The sequence below is a fragment of the Aethina tumida genome, chromosome 4, assembly GCF_024364675.1.
Source record: "Aethina tumida isolate Nest 87 chromosome 4, icAetTumi1.1, whole genome shotgun sequence".
Lineage (NCBI taxonomy): Eukaryota > Metazoa > Arthropoda > Insecta > Coleoptera > Nitidulidae > Aethina > Aethina tumida.
In genome coordinates this window covers 9,315,017-9,336,326 of record NC_065438.1, presented here as the reverse complement: position 1 = coordinate 9,336,326, position 21,310 = coordinate 9,315,017, and the positions used below count along the sequence as shown (strand labels likewise).

The following is a 21,310-nucleotide window of genomic DNA, read 5'->3' as shown; positions in this document are numbered from 1 at the left end:
CACGATCAGCTGGTTATTTAGGTTTATTAGAAGATGGACAATCTAATCGATTACTTAACTGAAGAATCCACTCAGCTTTATGCAATTTCTGCGTGAAATCTGAAAAACAAACACGGTTCGAATATTTTTGGAAATTGTGTCACGGTTTTAAAGCAGTGTCGTTTGCATAAAAATGATCTGATTTCCATACAAAACGATAAATATTAATGGTGCCGGGATTTATTGGGGGGCGTTTCATAAACGGGACGGACTGTAACGTTGTTTCGTACACAACACACGAAAACATCACGATAGACATCTCAAAAGCTGGATGCGAACGAAATACTAGAAGCTGCAGGCATTGTTGGTTGTCGTGAATTTGAATAATGCAAAGTAAGTAAACATCGGGGTCCCGTTCACTTTTTCGTGCATTCGAAACGTCCGTACGACCTTTTTGTATAATGTTTTTATAAATTTCAATTTCATGTATATTTATTTAAATTTATTTGTTACAGGTAATTATTTTATTCATCTCCGTCACAACCCACAAGTACAGTAAGTAATTTAACATGTTTTCACGTCAAATCATAGAAAAAACTGTTTAATATTGCGGAAATTTTAATTTGGTGGCTAGATGATTATGTGAATGATGGTACAGTCGGCTGCAGAATGGTATTACTACCCTATGGTCTAGTTTCGGCTGCGGTGTGAATATAACATTAATTAACATCAAATTCAATGAGTTTGTCTATGTCTATGTTATTTAGTAAAACTTTTGTAAGTAGTCCAATAATTTGTATAATACTTACTTCAGCATATATTATAAAATAGAATGAAAGAGTTCACTATAGCTTCTATTATATTTATTTCATATTTTTAATAATATATTTTTGATTTTATCTCAATTTTACTAAAATTAAAAAATAGCCTGTCATTGTTTCAGTTAATAAAAAACAGGTTTAAATTTAAAATCCAAAATTAATACTATTTTATAAATGTTACAGAAATAGTATACAAATTATTGTGTTAAATATATAAATAAAATAATTTTATTATTTGTGAATTAGAGTCTATTAATTTTACAAATATTTTTTTTAAAGTAAACCTCTCGTAAGTTAAAGTAATCCAATAATTTGTAGAAAACTTATCATTTCTAAATCAATATTTAAATTTTGTTTATTTATTATGAAAAATACATCATAAACTCAATATTTTTACAAGTAGTTTTTTTTAAAGTAACCTCTTGTATTGTATTTTATAAATGTTAGAGAAATAGTATACAAATTATTGTGTTAAATAAATAAATAAATGAAATAATTTTATTATTTGTGAATTAGAGTCTAATATTTTTACAAGTAGTTTTTTTTAAGTAAAGTTTACATCACCAAATATTATAAAATAGAATGAAAGAGTAACTATAACTCTTATTTTATTTATGTCATATTTATAATAATATGATTGATTGGTTTTATCTCAATTCTACTAATATTAAAAAATAATTAGTCACTATTTAAGTTAATAAAAAACAGGCTTAAATTTAAAATCCAAAATTATTACTATTTTATAAATGTTAGAGAAATGTTATACAAATTATTGTGTTAAATAAATAAATGAAATAATTTTCTTATTTGTGAATTGAACAATAATATTTTTCAAAAATTGAAATGTATAAAATTATAATTGATAAACACATATTTTTATTGCAACGAAACAAAATATAATATACAATAAAAGAAAAAATATATTTTTTAAATCAATAAATCAATCAAATAAGAGAATGAAAGAATTATTTCTGCCAGTTGATGGCAATGACATTTTTAATCACGTAGTTTCTTAGACATTATCTCAGTGAGTCTCAAAAAGTTAAATTGACTTTTTTTCTAATTAATATATAATATTTAATTCCAATTATTATTACAATCTTTGAATTCTTAGAGAAAGTAGATTTATCAGTATTGTTATGTTTTATATATCTATTCTATTAGATTTCTTTGGAATATTTAAGATTTTTCCCATTCCAATCTTATATTTCAGTTTCATTACATTAAGATTAGATTGATTTAAACATTACAACGATACCAAAATGTAAATGTCCATTTATTTTGTTTATTGTATTGTTGCTATTACTAACTATTAATAGTAGTAAATATTTCGTTCAACAAATCTTATTTTCAACATTATTTTTTTTACTTTCTTTGACTATTTCATCCCTTTTTTACCTATACCTGTCGATAGCGAGTTGTTTGCAAAGTGACACAACCATTTTGTAGCTGACTGTATGTTGCCCGTGAACTGTCGGCGAATAATTACCATACAACATATTCCATTGCGCCTTGTCCTTTTGTGGATTTTTTCGCAACACTTTGATCGTGCGGCGCTGATGGATGTTGACTAGTTGTTGTTTTTGGACGTGGACTCAGTTCCGACAGCGTTTCTAACGTGACCAAACGAATGCATGGTGCAGGAACTGATTGGAAAAATGCGGTTTTCCCTAAAAAGCTAAAAACTGTTTGGACACAGCGGTTGAAGTCGGTTGCGTTAAGATTGGAAAGCTTCCGCGAACTTTCGAAACAATTTCGGTGAGACCGCATAATTTTGTTCTAATTAAATATATCTGCCATATAACACATAGTGGATTTCTCTAATGGTTTTTTGGAGTTACGCAAGTTAGTTTTTCAGTTTGTTTGAAGAAAAATTAAGAGTGAGTTTTACTGTGCATTACACACTTGAATTCACATTAATTACAAATTGACAGAGAAAAAGAAGAGACAAATTAAATGTTATATCACATGAACGGTTTTAAAACTATGTCGCACATAAAAATTCCTAATCGATCTGTGGATTATAAAATAAATTGTATAAGAAAGAACGTTTCTGCTCCACAACTACTTGATCACGAAACCATTCTTTCCCTTCGAAATTCGTAGCCATTTCTTAATTAAGTTCGTCATTGTTCAGTCACTCTGTAATTATTGGATTTAGATAATTATCACAGCCAAACTTGGAATGAATATTGATCTCCGAATTCTCCACGTCCGGTATTGTGTAACATGTAATTCTAATTTACGCATTTTTAATTTAATTAAATTATTGTTTTGGACAATTAATTGACTACAACTAGAATTTGTCTGAAAACTATTAGTTCCCACCACACGTGTGTGAACGTGTTGAAAATTCAACCTTCATTCAGACAAGACATAATAAAATTAAATCATTAAGCTGATAAACCGAAATGTCACCATGAAATTCAGAAAGAGAGTAAGTTTGAGTTAAAAAGCCACAAACCTAGAACAATTTAAACATAAAATGCAACTAAGTCGACTTAATTAACCGGTCAGTGGCTCTCCGAATCCATTTCCACGTTGTCGATCCCCGTCAAGAAGTCCGTCATCGGACGAATCATGGGAACCGTTCGCGTTCCACGTTTTCGAATTGTTGGCGGCCGATTGATATGCCACGTTTTTCCTCGATATAACGTGAAGAAGGTGACGGATTCGCGGAGATTTGTGGGAACGAGAATCGAGTTTAAAATTTATAATTTCCCTCCTAGCTTTGATATTCGACGAATGCGTCTGAGATTTCAACGCCGTCTTGTTCTGGTGCGCGAGGAATCTCTAAATAAATCTGACTCATTAAACAAACTACTGCGCTAGGTGATGGGTGGTGTTTACTTAGCTTAATTAAAATAGTTGACTGCGTTTCTGTGAAGGAAACGGCGCATCTCCCGGACTAGATACTGATCTCGCATTTTCGGGCCACTTAAGATTCGAGTCAGAGATGGGCGAGTATTTTTATGGGTTTGTTGCGCCACAAAAACGCAATAACTATTGACAGGGAGCGACTTTCTACGTTAGTTGAGCGTTTCAATAACATAATAATAAGAGTCGTGCGAGTGCGAAGAATAAATAGACGATACCCACCGGTCGGTCTTCTTGGAGCGACATCGGCGTGCGCGGCCCTCGCGAGGAGCGAGCCGGGCCGCCTGCCCGCTGCTGGTGGGGACCGGCGTCGTTCCTGCGGACGGCCCTCGCAGGACGACACCGGCGGCCGCGCTCAGTAATGCGCAGGCAGGCGAACGCGCCGCATCTAAACGAGTCAGCCGCCCCGAGAAGGAGACCGCCGCGTCGACGTTGGAAAATATGCACGACGACCACCGCCGCCGCCAGACCATGCCGTTGGGACGCGTCGCGGAGGGCGTGCGTCGCGTCTGACCGACCCCGCCGTCGGTGTCGCCGCGTGTGTGTGTCCAGTGTTGCTAACAAGTGTCTTTTTCAATTTTCAACATGTGCCGTTTCTGTGTGCTACTGTTGTCCCCGTTGCACCCGGTAGATTGTCGTCGATAAACTAGGTGTGTGCCTGTGCCGGGCTAGGTGCCATTGGTATCGGTTTTTCATCGGGACAACTCTCCGTTTCCATCACACGTCGCATTTCTAATCGCAGTTGGGAACTTAAGCGTACCTATGAGATATTATGTATTACGCGTTCGACTTTCTAAAAAAATTCTACATTATTATTTAGCATAACTAACTAGAAAGTTTAGTAACACGTCCGTTTCTAGGCTCAAAAATGTATTTGTTACCTTTAAAGACCAACGAATTAAATACAAATAATAAATAATTTATGTTGAAGTAAAACTTCAAATTCTTCATTAACAGCAAAAATTCAAGTCAAATATGATTTGCCTCAATTGCGTGACTGTAAAAATAAACTCTTCATCACTGGCAATAAATATAAAAAAAAAACAAAACGGGAGTCGAGAAGGTGATTTATATTTGCAGCCCCTAAAAAGAGTATCTACATAAAGAAAAAATAACATAAAATGTGCGAATTGTATTCGAGTTTGTGGTGCAGAAAGCAACAATGGCTTCAGGCACATTCTAAACACCTATCGACCCCTCGAATGTACCGCAACACCGAAGATACGTCCAGTCGTAAAAATGGAAAATTGTTTTTCTTCCTTCTAACTTTGGTCTAATGACGAAAAGAAATACTCGTTGATACGTGTTTTACGGTACTTTTTCCAATAGAATACTCTTTATACTTTTTATTTAATGCACAAGTTATAAAAGTGCGACCTTTACCATTTGCATATTGAAGGTATTATGCAGGCTCTTCATATATTATGATAATTTTTTAAGAAATCCATTATATCAATCCTTTGTCGTCGTTAATCGTAGACGTATTTTTCAAAACCAGTAACCTTTACATGAGTTGCATATGCAAATACGATCACCGAGTGCATTGACATCAGAAAAATTTCACAACGAATTATTTTGCTAATTTAAAAGTGTAAAGGAAAACACTGTATTGGAGACGGTGACGAAATCGTACTGACGTATTTATTTAGAACGCAAATATTTATTTAATTTATATTTGTACAGGCAAAGAAATTATTAGATTAGGAAACAAATTTCCTCGTAGCTTATTTTAAATTAGACCTCCATCGGACACAATCTAACTTGTAGACATTAATGCACACGATATTAATGAGTCCGAGGCACGAAAGTTCAATTTGCTTTAAGCAACCATTAAAACCAGAAATAATAAGTAATCAAATGTGCACCGTTTTAATTTTGGGGGCACCAATGTTTGGTCAGATATATTACACTCTTGACGAGTTGACGATGGTTCTTGGAACGGGTTGAATAACTGAGTGGACACAATTAACGACAATTACTTCAATTGTAATTAGTCCAACCCTGACCCCAAACTTGTGACTAATTCACGAGGCACTGACCAAATAAACACCCTCCGTAGTCTTGCAGCTGTCGATATTTATGTTTGTTTAATAACCAACTAAAGATATAATAATAATTTCTAATTCTCTCCCGTATTTGACCCTAAATGTGATTAGCTTTAATAATGTGCAAATTATTTATAATTATGCAGTTTCACTGATACTATTAAAAAAGACATGTCTGTATAATTAGTTTGTGTAATATGTAGCCCGAGGTGATTCAAGAAACTCGACAACAAAAAAGCAAATTAAGCTTAATTGTTAATTAATTCGTTGGTTTTTGTTGAAATGCAATGGTCACGTCAAAATTGGACTACTGTTAAATTTACAGTTAAAATTGTATTGGTTCATTCGGCAGATTACAATATAAAGAATGTTGTACGATTAATAATGAATTTTGTAATCTAACGGCACGTTAATTACAAGAACAAACAGGGAACCTTGGAGCGTACGAGATAACCGTTACACAAAAATTTTCGATAATATTCACACACTTTCTTCAAAAGGTTCGATTAGGTTTTTCAAACGAATCCGGGTAAAAATTGTTGGTGGTAAAAATAGCACATTATGCACGGGGTTAAATTGCCACTTTTTCCTCGAACAAATCACTTTTTTGTTGTGATTAATAACGGCAATTTGTTGGTAGAACTTGTGTAAAACTAGAGGGGATTATAATTCACACAATTTTGGGGTAAATGGTTTATTAATTGGCGAGTAGGCTGGGCTAACAATTTTGTTATTAAATTTAATTTTATTTTAATGCTTTTAAGTTATTTTCACTTTAAAATAAATCAAGCAAAATGCAACGAACAATAATTGTACGATTCATTAATTAAATTCCTATGTCGTTTTTGTTTAAAGCTGCCGATTTGAACGGAAAAAGAAATATAAAACTACCCTAGTCAGTCCTGAATTTTATAATGTAACGGCAAGTTAATTACAAGAACAAACATGTAACCTTGGAGCTTATAAGATAACCGTTACACAAAATTTTTTCGATAATATTCGTAAATTTACTTCAATAGATTCGATTAGTTTTTTCAAAAGAATCCACGTAAAACACGGGTAAAAATAGCACATTATACGGGGGTTAAGTTGCACATTTTCCTCGAAAAAATCACTTTTTTGTTGTGATTAATAACGGCAATTTATTGGCAGAAGTTGTGCAAAACTAGAGGGGATTATAATTCACACAATTTTGGGGTAAATGGTTTATTAATGGGCGAGAGTAAGCCGGGCTAACAGTTTTGTTATTAAATATTTTAAAACTTATTTTGGTGCTTCGAAGCATAAAATAAATCAAACAAAACATTGTGCGATTAATTAATTAAATTCCTATGTCATTTTTGATTAAAGCCGCCGATTTGAACGGACAAAGAAACATAAAACTACCCTAGTCGATCCTGTTTAATTTATTTTTGTAAATAATGCGGGCCGTTTGATTAATAGCAGACCCTCATCTCAGAAATGTTGCATCATAATAAATTGTCACTGATATTTCATTTTAATAATAATCTCCTTTAATAGCATGATACATTATACATGAAGTTGTTAGATTTTACGGTCAATTTAGTTGTTGCTAGTGTTCCAGCATGTTAATATAACTTTCCACTTAATATCGATCGACGTGCAAATAAAAAAAGAAGTTCTGGTTTAAATTGTGGTTGGTTCGTTCGAAGTATTAATAAAGTAATAGAGGTGGTTGTAAAAACATCTGTCTTGGCTGTTTTCATGATAAATCGCCGAATTTTGTGGCGAATGAACGACTACAAGACTCTTTTTATTGTTTTTACTGGATGAAATGTTAGTTTTAATGTCTCTTTTATACACAGACTTCTCCCGATCATTAACTAGCTTTTATATCTGTTACATAAATCACATCACAACAAAAACCTTGATAAATTCCCAACTGCGATCTCGTATGTATATGTAATGTATATCGAAAAGGCGTGAGATTTGGAAACAGGAGGTATTGTTTTGTGTGAACATTACCAAAACACCTCTGCACCGTATGTGAAGCAATTCATATTCGCCTTGACCTAACAATGAGTTCGTGCAACTTGTTCCTCATTCACTCAACGTGATTGCCGAAATCACGTCCGTTGTGAATATGAAGTGTTTCAGTATCGCATCAGTCACGTAGCGGGGTGATATAAAATGTCTTTGAAGGAGCAGAAGTGCGCGTTAAATATTATTAGTCGAGGTCTGGTCAAGTTCTCTCGATTATGAAAACAAATAGATCTATTTCCGGTACGGATCTAACGCAGACATCGATGATCGATCAAGTTCGAGATCCGATTAGTCATTAATGCATCGCCAATAAATACAATCCCCGTTTAATACGTTTCCGTATACGAGCATGACCTGAATAACATATCGGTGCTTAGACGTGACGTCGGAAAGAACACCCTCTAATGTCCCAACAAGGTTGTTTATTTCCGAGGAAAAGTCATCCTTATATTAATAGTTCTGATTCGACAAGAAAGCTGACGAAATTGACCACGTATTTCCGTAATTATCGGTGGGAACCGCAAAAAAGTGGCCCGTTTTGCGAAGGGATATGGTGCTCATTTCCTTTTTCGGTTAAACGGACAGGATGTGACATTGGCAGGCAGTTAATCGTGCTGCGCAATTCCCAAGTCGTACATTTTATTTTCATTCAAGCGGAATACTTTCATCTTATTTTTTAAAATTCATATTTTTTGGGTCCTTGCATAAATAAAGCGGTGACAATGCATTAAAGCCGACACCGTTTGCTGCAATTGTAAAAATTGAAAACAACATTAAACAGTAGTGAAGTATAAAATTGCGATTAGTGTATAAAAAAATTAATCCTCTAATACTCGATTGTGTGTGATTCTTAGAACTGCTTAACACACATTTTTCCAATTTTGCATTGTGTTTCAGACATATTTATGCAAAATTTATCGCAACCGTTTTCGAAATATTTTTTTTATCGCAAGTAGTTTGTCATTGAAACGTGTTTTCTGATGTTTAACCGCGGTCTGTTCATTTTTTCCAGTAATAATTCAGTTTTACGGGGGTCCCGTGGTCGTAAACTTCCTCCGTTTGCGGCTTAGTAATCAAACAGAAACTAACGAAACGCTGAAACGGAAAACGTCCGCTATCGTCGTAATTTATTGGGCCGATAGTGCCGAATCGGAGGAGAAATTTGTGGCGGTTCCCTTCCATTTTTTACCGTTTTATGACAGCGGTAGAAAATTATCGATAACTTTGCCCGGAATTTTCCTAATATTCTAAATATCGTTATGCGCGTGAAAATTTAAGGAAACAACCGACGGGGGTGTTAAGGGGGGTTGATGTTATTCCGAGGATGCGCTGTCAAACCCACCCATAACTCTCGTGCTCTTGCTGTCTAATAAACGCGTTCTTTGTGACTTTTAATTAAGCTTTCGCATGTTAATTTGGTAATTACGTGTGCCATCCCAGTCACTGACAAACGCGGGACTCACTTTCGTCCTGCGTGGCCCTCACCTCTCCTTCTCGCTCAGTCATTGCGACAAATTTTAAAAATTAATCATAGTTTTATTAATTGAAAAAAGTGTCGGATCATTAAATAGTGATTTCACCTTGAGGTGACCCGCTAAATTCCTTTTTTTTTTCGTTCGATTAAGAAACAATTTGTTTCGTTTGACAATAGTTTTATTAATAATACAAAATGAAACTTGCTTCTCAAGGCTAATATTCCGTTAAAGCTGCGCCGTCGAACTTCATTAACCTAATTGATTTCGCGAGAAGATAACTTATCACCATTCCAATTTGGCGTAAGCTTAATCTGGTTGCTTTTCTTTAGTCTCGAAAACGGAAACTTCACTGTGTTGTTGTCGAACTAAGATTAGGTATAATGTTCGATTCGATTTTGTGCGCCCTTACAATCGGTTAATTTATGGAGAGAGGAGAATCTGGTGTTTGTCTGAAATCGAGCCAGATTGACTCCAATTAAACGGCAATAATTCAACGTTAAATGTTGATTTGCGTAACTGTGTGTATGTGTGCATGATCGTAAAGGAATTTAATAATAATTCAGATACCGATGCATGTTATTCATTTCCCTGCAGCTGGTTCGCAGAATTCTAACAGAACTAGTTCACTTATTGCGTGGCATTTTATTTTATCTATCTCTTCGTAGTTGAATTCGTGTTTTATTGTCGCGCATTTTACAATAATATGCCAGCGGTCATTTATTGTTTTAACAACTCAATACGTGTTCTATAAATATTTAAATTTCGCAATATTTTTATCATGTAAAAAGTTTAATTATTTGTAAAATATTCAATAGATATTTTAATAAATTCTAGTTAAAATTAAAACAATCAATTGGATTGTCATTCGAAAGTATTTTATGAAATATACAATTTGAGATACGAGGTATCATAATTTTCCCCTTTTTGTTGTGCCATTTTTCAGTTTATTAGTACCGCACATAAATACATATGACACTACATGCATACATACATATTTTATTTGTGCTGATTAGATAACGATTATGTTGCAAATGCAATTAAAACGTACATTAACATTTGCATTGCAGGTGTACATAATTAGTTACTTGGCCGATTGTTCACCCCTTATGGCGGAACAAAGTCGAATCGATGGGGCCCATCAAAAATGATTTTATATGTTGGTCCGCACGCGTAAATTACGTCGTTCTTCGTCCGCATTCTGCTCCCAATAATCATGATTTATGTAGGAAAGTTCATAAGCTCACCTGAGATTTCTTTAATACACCCGGCTACGTGACTCAGTTTGGCGGCCGTAAATTTCGGCACGGATTGATTTATATTTGTTTTTCTAGTGTTTCGGCCACAATTTCAACCGCCCCCAACTGTGATAGAACCGAAAAACTCGAGTGAAAAAATAGTACAACAAGTGAAAGAGAACAAAAGAAACGTTGTTATATTTAGTTTGTTAGTTTTGCCAAGTGCCTTCTATGTAGAACCAAAGAGAGCTTAGTGTGATCATTATTAAGTACAATCAAGGACCAAATCGCGCCACAAGCCTTATTTATTGTTCTTAAAAGTTAAAGTCTCCAGTAAACATATCTCTTCCTCCGCACCAAAGCACTAAAACTAAAACCAGCCGCGACTGATACATCTACATCCCCTCGAATACAATTGTGATATGAACTAGGATCGTGTTGGTCCTTAATAATTTGTTTAACGGCGACTGACAGCATGGTGGTGTTACAAGAGACCGGATCGCCGATTCAGGCGCCGGCCGCCCTTTTAGATCCGCTGGACTACAGACAGACGACCACCTGTCTGAAGATGCTGCCCAAGAGGTTCATCAACATACACCAGTGGCTTGGACCCCTCTGCCCCAAAGAACTGAAAGCACAAATTGTAAGTTTCCACTCAGAACAACTTTTATAGGACATCGTATACAGGATTAATGATTATTCATAAAAATCGTACAGTTTGGTAAACTTTATTTATTACCCATATAAATTTATGTCGTCTTTATGTGTTTTTATTTATTTGTCTCGTATAACACAAGTGTCGTGATTGGGACCATTAAATGGCTTAACATAACATGAGTTTTTATACGTTCAGATTCAACTTTCGTTTTAACTGACTGAAAGTAATATTATCGGAATGGGTATACATATAAATGGTACAACATTCCCCTCAACAAAGTGATGGCATTTGTTTGTATCAAGTTTCGGTGATTTCTCTTCAAGAAAAGACAAATTGTTTCGTGTAATGCTATACCAATCCGGGTGAGTCGTAGATCCGTGCAGTTCCTTGTGTGCAATTTCGATTTGTCTGTTCCCATGTTACACTTTTGACAAACAGTCATGAAACGGGAAAAGGTCAGAGCCATTTGCGGCGCAATTGCGGCCGTTTTAACGGTGTTAATTAAACGATTTGTTGAATCTAACGTTTTTCTGTTTGGTAGAGAACGTCGAGCGTTGGTTGGGTAACGACCAGATCGAGTAAAATGGCCCAGAATGCCCAAGAGATGCAGAAATTGTATCACGCACCGATCGCCGTTAACTCGACAGCAGTAAAATGGCAACAGAACGTGGCGACCCACTTTTGCAAATTCTATGAAATTAACGATAATCAAAAGTCTTGTACGGATCGATTCGGTCAGAACAATCCCGAATCAAACTGGCACAATTTGCCAGTGCTTTTATGTTAACCGATTTGAAATATGAGTGAGTAATCTCCGACGCTTAATCAATTTGTGATTTAATTATGTCTGTTTCGGATTTCAAATTAATTTACATTCCGGTTAATTAATGACATTATTGGATGTAACTTGAGCCTACGAACTATTATTATAAACTCAACAAAAACTACGCTTCCCAATTCCTCAGAACAAAACATTAAAGTTATAACTTGATTTACGTTTTGTTTGCTTTAATCGAACAAATTCATTAACAAACTGACATTAACTGATGAACAACAAGTGAGGCAAAATTGACTCGATGAAATTTCATGGTGGAACCTTTTAGAACTACATTGAGTTCTGGAAACTTACTTTATAATAGTCCACGCTTCTGCGTACTAATTAACAAAGACCAAAACTTGTAATTAATAGAACAGTGTAAGTTGAAACTGTTTTAATATGCCCTCATCTGCAATAGCTTGATACAATATGCCCGAAAGAATGGTTCTCGTGTATCCAACTCTCTCTCTATTAATTAAACCACAACATTAAAACATTTTGTTTGTTCAGTTGGATTCGTAGACAATTGATTGCTTATTTAGTGCTTCATCAATAAGTGTCCAATTGCTTTCAATCAAAACAAGCTATTTACTTATCTAATTGGAATCATTCATTTGTCATTGTGTGTCGTTTAATAGAAATGATGAAACTAAAGTAAGAAGAGTTGTTTAGAAAATCACATTTGTGTTTTAATTGGGTCACATATTAATGTATGGAAATGAACCAAAATTATAATTAATTTTCTCTCGATTATTTATTCAAAAAATAGTCGTATTCTTTCAAGAAAAAGAGTGCAACGAAATGCCATTTATCGTTGGCAAGCTCTGAAATTTGCGACCTTAGGTGCCTGATATTTATTTCGTCTCCCTCGGAATAAATTAAGTGTCAGTGGAATCGCGCGAGGTGGTGTGGAACCGACCTTTATAGGTCAATGGCGGCGCACGTTGACATTTGGCCGTCGCGATATTTCGGTCGAGAAGGCAGCCCTCATAATTCCAGTCCGTATTGTTTTATTATTGCGTTTAGGGCGAGTGTGTTGCGTCCCTCGGGGAGTTCATTATATGGGGCTGGCGTCAACGTTCTGACCTATTTGTTTGATGCGACGTCGGTTCGCCCTCTCTTACCCTCTCCCTCGCTTCTTGGTCGTCGCACGTTTTTCCAAGTCCCGCAAGAGCGGAGGATGTGACGAGTGGTGCTGCCGTCTGGAAAGTAAAGGTCGCGGACTCGAATAAGTCGGTTTTATGACCGTCGTAAAAGGATTTTTACATAATAAACGGATGGGAACTTACAAGTCAACGCTACAAAGTAGGCACAAAGGGAAACTCTTCAATTCTGATCTAATTGACCAATTAAAAGAGTAAAGTGTCTTTAAGACAAAACAAGTTATGCGCATATTCTAAACTTCTCTTGAAGCTATCCAAATTGCTATAAAACTAGTTATTTTGTACAGCATCTTCGAGACGGACGGGTATAATGAAATACTCGTACAGGCGTGCTCATGTTCGTTTATGTAAATGTTGTGATAAAGTCGACGTGTTTTTCTTTCGTACAGTTTCCAAAGTAAGCTGCTCCGAAAGTCAAATAAAACGGCCCCAGCTACCTCTATTTGCATACGTACGGCAACGTCGTCAATGCCTCCACGTTTTCCTTTCTATATCTGAGGAAGAATAATTCACTTCGTCGATCATTCGTATGCCGGGCGCAGAGATCCTAAAAAGCTCAAAGAATATGAGGAGTGTCGAAAACATAATGAATCAGCGTCATTGTTTGCACAAGATTGGACTTCCCGAATGGGGAAACAATGTTTGCGTTTTACTTTTATCTTAGGTTCTGGCCGTGACGTTTTTGCTAGTGTGGACAATAAAAAGAGGCGCTGGACGTATTTCTGCACCGAATTTAAAGACCTTCAACCCAACGCGGGGGCAATAAGTCTACGTGGTCGGACACAGGGAGTGAAAGGGGATCCTCCCAGTTATATGCGCCGTTAACCCGAAAGAACACCCTCATTTCTGTTTGTGGCCCGATACAAGGGACAGTTTACACGCAAACCCAACATACTTCAGACGGCCAAACGGCCCTTTGCCACGTAACGCGATCGTAATTAAATGAGGACGGCCCGTAAAGAATTCTCTGTCGTAAATGTTCGATTCGTTGTACACCACGAATTGTTACATAGTATTTATATTTTGGTCTTCCTGAATTCGATTAAACTACCACATACCAACCTGCCACTCCTCACTTATTTATCGCCAGGAATTTAATTTTGTCTAAAGCATTCGTGGCTTTTTTAAAAGAGTAGTTTTCCTTTAGTTACTCTCATTAATGGCTTTCACCTAGAGGAGGAAAACAATCCGGTAATGTGATTGCCGTCCATATTGTTGCTTAATGTGGAACGCGAAAATCCATTAACGGCAGCACGACACTTAAAAAAAATAAAAAGAAAACGCCACCACCGGAGTCGTAAATTGAAATCGTCCCTCCCACCAACAAAATTAACTTACATTGTTCGGGTTCTTGTCCGATCATGTAAAATCGGTTTACGACATCGTAAACTGTGATAGCAAACAAAACAAAATATGCGCAAAATATAAAAGAAAAATGCACACATTGCACTTTGGCCGCTCGTTCTTTGTTCGTGACCGCCGGGCTCGAGGGCCACTTGCAAGATATTTATGATACATTGAAACAGCTCCAAACGATCCTAATCACATCTGGAACCTTGAACTTTCCCGTGCTTAGAAATGTAGTACTGACACACTGATGTGCCGCAAAAAAATTCATTTAAATTCATCCGAGTCTGGCTGTGAAATCATCTTTGCAAACGATCGAGATGATTTAGATGGGGAAAAAATAGAGACCAGCGAATTGGACCGAGCTTTTACTCGCATGTTTAAGCAAAGGAAAGTAACCCAGTAAAACTCTTTTTTTGTACAACACAAAAAACAACCATTTATTTAAATATTTAGATTACTGGTATCACGATGTTGTTGTACAAATTTGTTTTGGGCATTCGCTTCAAATTACGGATTGCAAGCAAACAAGTCTGGGAACAATTTCTCCGCATTGACGGAAGGTTTTTAAATTTAAAAATACTTACTTTCGAAACATGAATTTTATCCGACATGCAAATATTAAGTGTGGACATACATATTCATGACAATGGTTCGACTAAATCCAAGGACTCGGAGGTCTGAACCGGTCAATGTTATTTCGGCGTAACTATCAGTTTACGATATGGAAAAACGTACGTAGGCATCGGTCGTTAGGAAAATTGTAAATGCGGGTTGCAACACTTTTGGCGTGGGTTGTTTTATCGTGTCGTTTCACCAGTTTCTCAATTACGTTGGAAAAATTAATTATGATGTAAATAAATTGGTTGGGGCAACTTTCGCCGATCCGACGGGATGCTTCACTTGTTTATAAATCGAAGATTCTCAATAAACTTATGCAAGTGAATGGTTCGTATTAGATCACTTTCTTTTGAGGCCTGTTATTAACGTAGTTGCACTTCGATGGGTAATTCAGGTGCTTACTTACTTGATTGTGGGTATTAGCACTCATTATTTATGATTAGTTACAAACAGCTTGTTTACACTCATATTTGCGGTGCCCGTTGAATAGCTGAAATTTGTTCGCTGACACGCTAACATATCCGGTGTGTATTCAGAATAGATTTTCACTTCCTTTCTCGCAACTCGAGATTCCGAAGTTTTTGCCAAGTGTCACTTCGCAACGAACGGATCGAGTGCACGCTGCAATTAAAACTCTAATTAACATTCCCGACGACAATTAAAATCTAGTGAGATGTCCCGTTTTATTTTATTTTATTTTTTCGGTGGAAATTTGCGATTTTGCCAACTGTTGCTTCGCGGGGGATTCAACCGTCCCGACACGATTTTACATTAATCAATTTAACTGTGGCGCATTCGAGTAATTATTTTTACATGTTACGTTGAGATTTATCATTTTGGAAAGGCCCTGCTGTTTTGTTCGTTTGCAATGTGAATCATTCGCCACCGTTGCATCTCTTTTGACGTGGAACATTTGTATTATGCGTATTTTGTTTGCTCCGAGTTTGTTTAAGTTTAATCATTTTGTAATTTTCCTTTTCAGGTGAGTTTGTTTTCCAATTAGTACCGTTAAGGTAACTGTAACAACGAACTATTTTGATATTTCATACCATTCCAAAAATAGATGTAGTTACGCTAAACACTTAATTAGGAGGCAGCATTTTTTTAAATTTCGTGACATACATCATATGTAGAACAACTTTTAATTTGTCTCGATAAAAATCTACATTTAAATATCCATATTTTTGTCAGTTATTCATGTTTGATAAGAACAATACAGCAATATAATTTAAAGATTGAGGCTTTCTTGACCATTGTTTCCAGACTCATTGTTTTTTGTTCAAACTTTTCCACTTCTTCGAAGAGTTCAAACAAATTTGACAATTTTATCCTAACAATTTTCAATTGGATTAAAGTCCGGGCTTTATGCTGGCCAAGACATTACACGTACTCCTTGAGAATCTTTGACTTAGACATGTTTCGGATCGTTGTGGTGCTGGAAGGTCCACCTTAAACACATGGTATCAGAATGTCATGATAAACGAAACGATGCATGCTTCGCAGTAGGTCTAATGTACTTGGGTTATGCCTTCCATTAATTTTTATTCGCTGGCTTTTATTGCTCTACATATGAGCGATAGTGTACACGAAACAATTTTTAGTTTTTGTCCAGGACCCGGCAATTAATTATACGCATTGAACAATAATCCAATTTATGTGTTCGATACGTGTCGGATTGAATTTTAAAATATTTTCATCGTTGTTTCCCCGGTTACCGATGTCAATTTAACGGCAGGCTGAAAAACCGAATCACGGCAGCGGAATAGGTGTCGCCCCGTTTTAATTTTGTGCCTAAATGCAAAAATTAATTGAAAAACGTTTTGGGCTAAAGGTAATTTTGTAGAACGCTCCGCTCCGAGTTTTCCCTCTGAAACGGGGGCTAATGCAAGTTTAATTTGTTTTTAATATGGTTCGGCGCACTGACGGTATCGTTAGAAATTCAATTTGTCGTTAATTCGGTGAAAGGACCAATTAAACCTCTTTGATGTTTCGGATGTGTGGTACTTTGACACCACCCATCAACTAGTCCACTTTTTCGATTTTCTGTATCGCGAACCACTTTGATGGAATGGGTGAATGCTGTTATTGAAACTTGAGCATAACAAGCTGAAATTGTTGTTAATAGAGACGAGCCACTTAAGTCGGCAATTGGTTTTCAATAAACGTTACACACACACACACACACACACACACACACATACAAGATTAATTAAAATCCAAATCGATCGGCGAAAATAATGTAACTTTTATTGAAGCACTTAACCTTTTGAGGTCGTTCCTATTAACTAACTTGCGTAGCCGTTCTTAATAGGCCGAGATTAAATTTTTGACGTTTCACTGACCCAAACTTGGGCAATTAATCCTTCTATATAAAAACAGTGGAACACACAAAAAACTAATTAATTAAAAATGTGATCACCGAAAACAATAAAACTCTTTGGGGATGAATATCTGTTTGTTTTTCATAGTAACTCTTCAGGCTAAAGCATGTGTGCACACACTGTTTACGCTAGTTGTTGGATAAACAACGCAGTTCGTTAATTATCCTGTTTAAACCTGCCGACGGACTAAATGATGGGGACGATTTAATTGGATTTTTACCATGGGAGTATATAGTACGTAAAGTGCCTGGAGCTTTGTTAAAGACGAGGCGTTATGATAAGCAAGCTCCGCGATAATTATGAGTCTCAAATAAAGGAAAAGTTGAGTGCAGGAATCGATGAGCAACAAGTTTCAATCCACGTTTAATTAACAGGGCTTTATCGGTTTTGAAAAGGAGAAAAATTGTGAAATAAATTTGTTCCTGGTGAATAATATGGGTAACTTGGTCGGACAGATGTTAACACACCACTCACGGCATCTTCGTGCCAAGCTCGTTATCGATAATAACCTGTTGGACCGTAATCTTTGTCGAATGAGAAATCAGGCATATCTGGGGACGCATTAATACAAGAATTAGACACGCAACATCGGCCTTGTTCGTTTTCCAAACGACTTATTAATGCGGCGCTAACTGACGGATTTTATCTCGGAGAAACCACACAACGCACAACATATTATAGGGTCCAATTTCGTTAACTTTCCGCCACACTTCAGCAACGTCGACTTGTTGAACACGTCCGTGTCAATTCCAGTTAATTGCGACCAGGTTTTCCCTTGGGGCTATTTTCGGCTACCCGTGTGACCGTTCGGGAAGACTAACAAAAAATTAATCGCATATGGGTTACATGTGTTAAACATATTATCTATCGGGACGTTAAAAACATCATTGCACATTTATTTCTCTAAACATTACAACATCCATGAGACTGGCATTTTTCAATCACAATATGCCCATAAAAAATTTTATTTGTCAATTAGCATACAAATGAACTTCCGCCAGAACATAAAATCAATAAATATATAAAAAGTATATGTCCGAATTCAATGTTTTATTTGAGAATGCTCCATAAAACTTCTAATTGTAGGGTCATACAATTCAAGTATTCCTCCATCTCGAGGTTTTTTTTGTTTTCAGCCCGACATAAAAGTTTATTGGTGCCGCTCCCCCTTCAATTCATAATTCCATTTTTACTGTCTCATTTCCATTTAGGGGTTTACTGTTGCTGTGTCGTAATTAATTGCTTTATGTATACTCGCAAAATGTACGTTCCAAGTAATAATGAAGGATGTGCTATAAAACGTATATGGAGGAAGTGAATTTTTATTGAGCAAATATGTGTTTGGCACCAATAAACTGACTGAGTGAGTTAAAAATCTCCGCACAAACCTATTAACCACTGGCAATTAAAATAGTTTGCGCTGACGAAGCACCATAAAATATTATGGATCAATTTACATTCGTATCATCGACTGTTTTATAGTTTCCCAATATTTAACCTAAACATTTAATTTTATCAGTGGAGAGAACATAAAATGTTGGAATAATGAAAAAACAAATACGAAGTTACATTTAGTGCAATATCGGCGAAACGTCCAGTCCATCCAGTCTGTCAGGCACGAATGGGGTTATAATTAAATTTTCATTCTGATTAAGCTTGAGTAATGATTTTCCGGATGAAACGCCTAGACAAGATCCGTCCCAACGAAGTATTTCATAAAACTCAATTGCACTGAAAACTTAATATAATAATAAACCCTTCAAATTCAAACGAATAAAATCAATATTTTTGTTAGTTACTTGGTATTGGCCTTGATAAAAAAACTAATTTAAAACCGTGGGTAGTACTTGTTGATATCCTACTCGCACAGTTTTTGTTTCAAACTCAATTTATCTATTTATCATCGTTGTTGGAAGCACAAACTGGTTGAGGCACCGTCGTTAAAACTGGAAATTGATATGCCCGTGATGTAAACGCGACATAATAATTGGGTTTTAATTCAATTTCGGCTGCGCCAAACATTAAACACACTCCCGTCCCCCTCCCCCTTCAATTTTTAATCATAATCCAGTTCGATTAATTAATTAGCGCACTTTTTAATTGCCCGAAGCACTCAATTTATCTTGCACCGTCTATGTGGCGTGGTTATTTATTTAGATGATAAATTGTCGGCGAACTAAATAAAATTCAATTAGTCTCGGGCTCCATTCCCGTCGCGGAAAACATACGTCGACGATAATTTCATTATCAGCTGCGTGTCTCCCCACAATCGATACTCCGGTGTTATTCATTACCTGGATATTCTTCGGGACGTCGGGGAATTGTGTCGGACGCGTTATTTTCTCTCTCTCTATTCGTGCGTGGCCGTAAAAGAATATAGGGAACGAAACGAAGCGACTGAGAGGGTATCAAAGGTGCTCGATATATATTGGAAATATAAGAAGAATGAAATCATGTAGTTATGATGGAGTGCCAGGCTTAGATTCGGAGCGTTTTTATAGTTGAAAGCTCTTCGCCTGACATCGATCGACTTCAAGATACACTTCACACGGTGAATTTTTCACTTTAAACACATACCATTTTATTCCGAGCTAACCAGATTTGCTCCACTCGACTCCTTTTATTTACGTCAGAATCCAATTATGTTTGGCAAAATTGAATTTGTTTTGTTGTAAGTCGCTCCATAAATAATTCATCCGCAAATGTGTGTCTTATTGTCGATTTGGTCACAGTCGAGTTTTGGCCCCCGTGCATAATTTTATATTCAAGGTTGCGAGGAAGCAATGAGCGATTTTCAGGGTCGACAGCGTTCACGTACCGCCATCGGGGCAATCGAAATTGCTCTTGATGTTACACAATTACTTGTTAGTGTAGGTTTACTGAAATTCGGGAGACGGTGCGACGTCTTTTATGGCAGCCACGGCTCCGTATACCACCCATTTAACCCGATTAATCCGTGACTCACATATTGGACCAGCGTAATAAAGAACAAAAACTAATTTAACAGTTTTGATGTAAGTAATAAAATTCACGAATGGAACGAAAACTTTCCTACAACCTAAGCAAGAGAAAAATATCTGTTGTCAGGTAAATGTTTGCCTCGATTCACGTAAATCGTTTTTATCGTATACAGTCTGCCTCTTTCTAAATAGCCCTCCTGCACCAGGTGACGGTGATTTATCGGCTGCTGAAAGACCGGGAGATGTGATGGGGGCATTTTAACTGGGCCATTTGATTCAGCAACAGACCATTAATATGGTATTAACAGGCGGGCGGAAAAGAACCAAATAAATCGCGACCAAGTAATTGGGTTAATCGTTCGCCGCCGAATCTCCAATTAAACTCTTATTGCTTTTCGTTTAACGAAAGTCGAGTTCGCCATAACACAGAACAGGTTGGATGTTCCAGTTGCGAAGTTCAAATTGGAAAATTACAGCCTGCGTGGCCGTCAGTCAATGGTTCGTTAAATACTGTTGTACTACAACCGGAACACAATGTTTATGAATGATTTAAATAATTTTGCCTTTATCGAAAGTTGTTTTAAGACGCGTTTTTTTTTGCACATTCATGACTCGTAGGTAACTGTTGTCTGATAAGTTCAGCGGCGCATCATCAGCAAAAATAACCGTAAATCTAGCTCATGATCAGATAGTTTGCTAACATTTTGTATTTAATAATTTTTAACATTTCAACGTTTACCGTAAAGAAAGGTATCCGTATGAACCTCGACATTTAAACGGCGGTAACCTCTACCTTTTCGCATTTGCATCCTGCTACTAATTGTGCGAACGTTATGGTCTAAGTCGTATTTTCATTGTTGTGCCGAATCAACAATTTAGTTTATTTTCTAAACAAACACGTCGGAGTTTTTGCCATTAGCAAATAAA

The 21,310-nt window shown here is 36.3% G+C and overlaps 2 protein-coding genes across 6 annotated transcripts in view; both read left to right on the top strand.

The window, feature by feature from the left end:
- The window catches only part of LOC109606251 (maternal protein pumilio-like), a 152,035-nt gene that overhangs the window by 96,945 nt on the left and 33,780 nt on the right, over positions 1-21,310 (top strand). The gene's annotated exons all lie outside the window — the stretch shown is intronic.
- LOC126265437 (uncharacterized) lies at positions 4,007-11,988 on the top strand. Its single transcript, XM_049967008.1, has 3 exons — positions 4,007-4,327; positions 10,533-11,079; positions 11,636-11,988. The coding sequence occupies exons 2-3, from the start codon at positions 10,912-10,914 to the stop codon at positions 11,879-11,881; spliced, it is 414 nt and encodes a 137-aa protein (XP_049822965.1). The 5' UTR covers positions 4,007-4,327; positions 10,533-10,911; the 3' UTR covers positions 11,882-11,988.

Coding starts and splice junctions, on each gene's coding strand:
- LOC126265437 (XM_049967008.1), top strand. CDS start 10,912: ATGGTGGTGTTACAAGAGACCGGATCGCCGATTCAGGCGCCGGCCGCC. Junction 11,080..11,635: donor AAGAACTGAAAGCACAAATT/GTAAGTTTCCAC, acceptor TCTGTTTGGTAG/AGAACGTCGAGCGTTGGTTG.